Source organism: Lathyrus oleraceus, chromosome 3 (genome assembly GCF_024323335.1).
Source record: "Lathyrus oleraceus cultivar Zhongwan6 chromosome 3, CAAS_Psat_ZW6_1.0, whole genome shotgun sequence".
NCBI lineage: Eukaryota > Viridiplantae > Streptophyta > Magnoliopsida > Fabales > Fabaceae > Lathyrus > Lathyrus oleraceus.
In genome coordinates this window covers 238283739-238291101 of record NC_066581.1, presented here as the reverse complement: position 1 = coordinate 238291101, position 7363 = coordinate 238283739, and the positions used below count along the sequence as shown (strand labels likewise).

The following is a 7363-nucleotide window of genomic DNA, read 5'->3' as shown; positions in this document are numbered from 1 at the left end:
TGACAAATGGATCAAGAGAAGTTTTGGCAGGCTTGGAACCGAGAAGGCATGTGTCTTTTAACAAATTCAAAAAATACTTTATTTGGCATATGCCAAGTCCAACTTTATAATGTGAAACCTCTATGCCTAGAAAATATTCCATCTTTCAAGATCTTTGATTTTAAATTTAGAGTCATGCGTGACCTTCACTCTATTGATTTCATCCATAGAATTTCCAACTAGGATGATATCATCCACATACATTAACAAGGGAGTGAAATGTGAATTTGCATGAATAGTGAATAGAGAATGGTTATAATTTGATTGTTTTTATCCTTGAGTAATTCTAATCAACAACATGAAGTTACACGCTCAATTTGATTTATTATTGGCTTGAACGACTCGTTTGATATGGTTCACTCTCTAGTCTTGTTGATCAATCCTTAACTAACATCAACAAGATTTTTCTATGGTGATGCAACATGAACGATAAATCAAATTCTTAATTTATGATGAATTCATTAATGTTGTTGATTACAAGAATTCTTAAGGCAGGGGCGCGACAATGGTTTCTAATCCTTTGGAAATAAGAAAGCGTGCACACATCATGGAAAAATGGATACATAGTTGATACATGCTATAAGAAGCATAACTTTCCTCCTCACTTTGTCCAAAGGAAATGTTGCAGCTAATAATTCTTCACTTAAAGAAAACGATGATGTTGATGATTCAAAAACTTACAAAGGAAATTATTCTTGATTCTGACACTTTTACCAAAGATCAATATGAGTAGGTTATGAATTTGTTACATTCATCAAGCTCCTTTGGAAATTCAGGTGCATCCTCTAGAAAAGTGAACATGTCCTTTTATGCTAATCCTCATCTTATATAAGGTATCTTCATAATTTCTCATTCTTTGATCATGTTAACATTGGATCATGGCTTGTGGACTCTATTGCTATTGATCATATATGTTCATCCATGAATTCTTTTTAATTATTGTCAACATATAAACATGTAACATTAGATTACATATTTTAATATGGTAATGGAAAAATGTTCTGGGAATATTTTTTTCTCACCAGGTTTCATAGTGCACAATGTTCTGTTTGTACCTGAGTTTAATATGAATTTATTGTCAGTTCCAAAATTATATTTTGATCTTAATTGTGTAGTGACTTTTAATAATGCAAATTGCTCAATTCAGGAAAAGAAAAGCTTGAGGGTGATTGGTTAGACTTATTTAGTTGAAGGATTGTATTATCTTGCCATCACACAAGCCTCACAACAAGCCAACATCATCACATCACAAGTTCCACCTCAATCTACCTTTATTCCCAAGACAACTCTGTGGCATTTCAGACTAGGTAATTTATCAAATAGAAGAGTTAGTAGTTTACTTAAACACATGCCTTTTATATCTAGAGACAAGAATTATGTTTGTGATATATGCCATTATGCAAAACACAGAAATATTCCTTTTCAACTTAGTGAAAATAAAGCTACTCAATGTTATGAGTTAATCTATTTTGACATTTGGGGACCTTTGTCTATTCCATTTATACATGGCCATAAATATTTCATAATTGCTCTTGATGATAACAACATATTTACTTGTGTTATTCTTTGTAAAACAAAATTTGAAGTTACTCATCTTGTTCAAAGATCCATTCTTATGATTGAAAACCAATATAACAACAAAGTTAAAATTGTTAGGATAGATAATGGTCTTGAGTTTCTCATGCCAGAATTTTATTCTTCCAAAGGCATTAAACATCAATATAGTTGTGTTGAAGCTCCCCAATAATATGGGAGAGTTGATAAAAAATCATCATATTTTAAATGTAGGAAAAGCCTTATTTTTTTCAAATTAAGTTACCTAAACAGTTTTGTTCCTATGCCATTCTTCATGCTACCTACCTCATAAAATGCATACCTAGTCATTTACTTCAGAACAAATCACCCTTCTTTCCTAGATTTGGAATTGAACCTCACTTAACTGAGTTAAATTTTTTTGGATCCCTCTACTATGCTACAAGCTTACAAGACCATATAACCAAACTAGATTCGAGAGCTAGAAAGAGTGTTTTCTTGGGATTCAAGAAAAATTTCAAAGGTGTTATAATTATCGACTTATACACCATGATGATTTTCTTACTTATTTAAACCGAAACCTACCCCTTCAATTGGACATATCATCATGATCATAATGCTCATATTGACCTTGTCATTATTCTTACTGCTACTGATCACCAAACCACAATCATCTCTATTGATATTGACCATACATTAATACTTGATCATGATACACCTCAACAAGACATTATCTTTAGTGATACTTCTCCTGAAACCTTCAATATTGACATACATTAACCTAAAATCATTCTTAAGCCACATATTTTGAGAAGATCCAATAGACCTACTTAACATCCTAGCCATTTATGATATTTCATATGCAATCTTTCAAAAAAATCAGTTGATCATCATTCTTCAGGTATACTCTATACTATTGAAAACCTTCATTCATTAAATAACTTTTTTACAAAGAGGAAAGCAAGCATGAATGTTAGGTCAAAGCCATGATATTTAAGCTAGAGGCTTTGAAGCATAACAAAACTTGGATTTTGTTGATCCTCCACCACCTGTCAAATCCATTGGAAGCAAATGGGTTTACAAAGTGAAACCTAAAGTTGATGGCTCCATATAAAGCTACAATGCAAGACTTGTAGCTAAAGTTTATAATCAAGTTGAGGGGTTTGATTTCTTTGACACATTTTCACATGTGGCAAAGAACACTAGTGTCAGGACCTTGTTGGCATTAAAATTAATCAATTCATGGCATCTACTTCAACTAGATGTAAATAATGCCTTTTTATACTGAGACTTATATAAGAATGTATACATGTCACTGCCACATGGTATTAGTAGTCCCAAATCATACCAAGTGTGCAAATTGCTAAAATACTTATGTGAATTAAGACAAGCTAGCAGAAAATGGTATGAGAAGTTGACAGGTTTTCTTATTACTCAATCATGATACATATATTAAGACACGGCGATGATACACCTCAACAAGATATTATCTCTAGTGATACTTCTCCTTAAACCATCAACATTGACACACCTCAACCTGAAGCCATTCTTGAGCCACATATTTTGAGAAGATCCAATAGACCTACTCAACAACCTAGCCATTTATCAAGTTTCATATGCAATCTTTCAAAGAAATCAATTGATCATCATTCTTCGGGTATACTCTATCCTATTGAAAACTTTCACTCATTAAATAATTTATCTACTACACAACAATATTTTTCTTTATCTTTCATTGTGCGAGCTGAGCCAGATAATGACAAAGAGATAAGCAAGAATAAATATTGGCTTAAAGCTATGAACTTTGTGCTAGAGACTATAAAGCATAACAAAACTTGGATTGTTTTTTATCCTCTACTACATGTCAAACTCATTAGAAGCAAATGGGTTTACAAATTGAAACATAAATTTGATGGCTCCATAAAAATATACAAAGCAAGACTTGTAGCTAAAGGTTATAATCAAGTTGAGGGGTTTGATTTCTTTTGACACATTTTCACTTGTGGCAAAGATCACTAGTGTAAGGAACTTGTTTGCATTAGCATCAATCAATTCATGGCATCTACATCAACTAGATGTAAAAAATGACCTTCGACATGGAGACATATATAAGGGTGTATACATGTCAGTGTCACATGATGTTACTAGTCTCAACCCAAACAAAGTGTGCAAATAGCTAAAATCCTTGTATGAATTAAGACAAGCTAGCAGAAAATGGTATGAGAAGCTGACAGGTTTTCTTATTACTCAATCATGAATTTTTATCAAGATGAAGATGAATGAAACCGGAGAAAAGAGGTAGGTGGAAGCAAAATTTCATTCATTCATTTGATCAAATTAGTTACAACAAATGGTTATATAGAAATTTAAGATCTAACAACCTCTAACTAATTGTAACAAACTTTAGTTTAGGTGCGACATGAAATGACAAGATTACACTAAGCTATGTTGTTCAGCTTCTGAAAGAAGATTTGAAATGCAGTTTTTGAGTGCAACTTCTGAATGCAACTTCTAAAATATTCAACTTTTCTAAAAATTTATGCAAATATTGTTCAAAATAAGGGGTAGGATATAATAAAGGATTCTTTAGTAATTTCTTCTTAATAACACTTATCTCCACCTCTTCATATAAACTTTTTTTCCAGCATAGCATTATACTGTACCCCATGTACTTTATTTTATATATATAATAACACCTCTCTAATAGTATTATTTTACCTAGGTTTCAGTTTCATTTCAAGTTTCAACAAAACATTTTGTTATTTCTTCTATAGTGCATTGGAATGGAAGATAAGATGCACCCTGACCCCCCCAACAACACTCCAAACCAACATGTTTCCGAGAAAAACGAACCGGTTAGGTCAAGGTGGACACCAAAACCAGAACAAATTCTCATACTTGAGTCCATCTTCAACAGTGGCATGGTGAATCCCCCCAAAGAAGAAACTATAAAAATAAGAAAACTTCTTGAGAAATTCGGCAACGTCGGCGACGCCAACGTCTTCTACTGGTTCCAAAACCGCCGCTCTAGATCTCGCCGCCGACAACGCCAGATGCAACAGGCCACACTTGATCAACAGAAAAATCAGATGGTGATGATGCAACCTCAGCAAGCTGTTAATAATGGTGCAAGTGCAATTCCTTGTGATGTTGTTCAAACCAACCCAACCATGGTTTTTGGTGATGCTTCTGGTTCATCCTCTTCATCATGTGGTGGTGTTCTTGGTGGTCAACAAGGCATGGATGGTTTCTTCTCGGTTTCTTCTCAAATGGGTTTCCTTGGAGCTGATCAAAGTTTAGCTGCTTCATCAATTTTCAATCCTCCTCTTTCTCCCACTTTGAATTATCACTCTGGTAAATAAGATCATCTTTGCATGTCTTTTATTATTTATTTTTACAACTAAAATTTAATTAAATAACTCATGGAGCACTCCAAAGTGATCATAATAAAATCAAAAAATAATTGCTCAAAATCATTTGGCTTTAAAATATACTTAAATAACTTTATAACGAATAAAATTTATAAATAAGAAGCACAAAAGATACTCAAACATATCACATCAAAGCCTAGACAATCTTTCTTAAATTTTAAATTCACTAGAAACTGTTAGTTATATTCATGGATATTTTCTCAATTTTAATTTCTGAGATTTTTTTTTTGATAAAGAATGAATAAACATATTAAGAAAGACACATCAAATGCAAGATAAGAAAGAACCATCAATTTTCTTAAAAATGTACATATGACAAATTGATGATATATCGTTACACCTCAAACCAAATCACCAAGTGTACCAAGATTACTTGGAAGAAATCGTAAGTATCTCTTCAAACTTAATCAAAAATTCAAAACATGTATCAAATATAAAATTTCTGGAAAGAAAGTTTGATATTTACTAGCTCAAGATTACTCGATTTATATCAAAATTTTCAGTCTTATGTGTCAACCATAATCAATTATTTTTTAGGGGGCATCAAATATATTTTTTATTAATTTATTTAAGATTTTGTTGCTTAATTTCCAAATTCAATGTTACTAGTTTCATTTAAATCATGAGGGTGTTATTATTAAATTAATATGCTTTTTTGTATGTAAAAAAAGTTGATGTTTGTTTGTGGAGTGATTGATTAGGTTTGAGGTTGGGTTTGGCACATAATAAAGTTGAAACTTTTTGTTGATTAGACAGTTCCGCGTTTGAATTGTTGCATGAAAGTTGTACTTTCCGGAAAAACATGAACACTACTTTCCGGCTGCAGTTTCTGTTCCTTCCTTTTCATTCTCTCACTTTTCTTCAATAGTAACACTCCTGCACCAACATTTCTAAACCCTAGATATATTATTTTTTTCTCATTCTCATTATTCACCATTTATTACTATTTTTTGACCAATATATATTGTGATGTTCTAATATATTTTTAATATTAAGGATATGGAGGTGCTAGTGCAGTTACAGGATTGATAACAGTGTTTATCAATGGAATAGCAACAGAAGTTCAAGCGGGGCCTATAGACATGAAAACAGTATTTGGAGAAAATGTCATGTTAGTTCATTCCTCTGGTGTGCCAGTTCCTACAAATGAACATGGTATTTTGATTCAGAATTTGCACCATGGTGAAAGCTACTTTCTGGTACATTACCACATAGTACTATCATAGTTTCTGTTCCAAATATTGTCCTGTCACATCTTAATCTTTGTTCTGAATTTTGTTCATGAAAACGTTAATTTCAAAGTATTTGGGGAGTAGTGATAACATAGAATCTATGATACACGGACATTGCCGAACACGACTTTGATACTGACACGGAGGCACATAATTCCAAATGTCGGTTCAGGTGTTTAACTCAAACACGGATATGGATACGCTTTTTTCAAAAATGTCGGTACTAGGTAGCATTAGAAAAATATAATTAGGATTTGTATATATTTTAACTTAAATTTTGGTTTATAGGTATCAAAGTCAAGACAAGTATGAAAGGAGGATGAGGCTATATTGCTGGGGTGGAAGCTTCTTATATGGTCTTTCTTTGGTTGATGTTCTTCTCTTTTTAACAATTACCAATGTTGTACTTTCATATGCGGTCAAAGTAATAAATATATCTGGTGTGTGATAATTTTTCAGTATCTATATATCTATCTTAGCAAATATATATTATGTATTATATATCTTGGTCTTAGTACAAAAACATGTACTTTGAAAAAGCAAGTTGTTCAATCAGTTTCTTTGATATGCTTATGATCTGAATATTTTAATTTTCTGATTAGTTTTTCACAAGGAATGCACCCATGGAGTATAAGTGGTTTTTTATGCTTAGTATAAGAAATATTTCAAATTGTGTACAAGAATAATTTAAGATATACACAAGTTTTAGTAAGCTATCTATTATATATGATCTATAATAAGAAATACTTTGGATATTTTTGTGTAATTTTTAAAATAAATATGATAATTTTTTAACTATTAAATTTTTATTCAAGAAGTTGTAACACGCAATGTTGAGACAATATACGAGACAATAAGATTAAAAAAGATCGAAGAACAAATAAGCAAATTAAATAACACATATAATTGTCAACCTAATTCAGTACAACGTTACTTACGTTTGGAGGGCATAACCATATCATATGAAAAGAAATTCACTAACTCAGTAGTCAATGAACTCTTTCAGTTCAATGCCATTTTTCCAATACTTACCCGCATATTTCAACTCAGACTTTTCATAATAAGAGATACCTCACTTTCATTGAAAGAAAACGATTATATTATGTGTCATATACCAAAATTCACCAT

The 7363-nt window shown here is 31.8% G+C and overlaps 1 protein-coding gene across 2 annotated transcripts; it reads left to right on the top strand.

Moving 5' to 3' along the window:
- The first annotated feature begins 4289 nt into the window (after positions 1–4289).
- Positions 4290–6808, top strand: LOC127129109 (WUSCHEL-related homeobox 11). 2 transcript variants are annotated; one of them, XM_051058406.1, is made up of 3 exons: positions 4290–4926; positions 6000–6114; positions 6524–6808. In XM_051058406.1, exons 1-3 carry the CDS (start codon positions 4356–4358, stop codon positions 6681–6683), a joined length of 846 nt encoding a protein of 281 aa, XP_050914363.1. In that variant the 5' UTR covers positions 4290–4355; the 3' UTR covers positions 6684–6808. The 2 variants fall into 2 exon arrangements, with proteins under 2 accessions (XP_050914363.1, XP_050914364.1); XM_051058407.1 differs by having other exon boundaries at positions 6000–6202; positions 6524–6790.
- Positions 6809–7363: the final 555 nt, after the last annotated feature.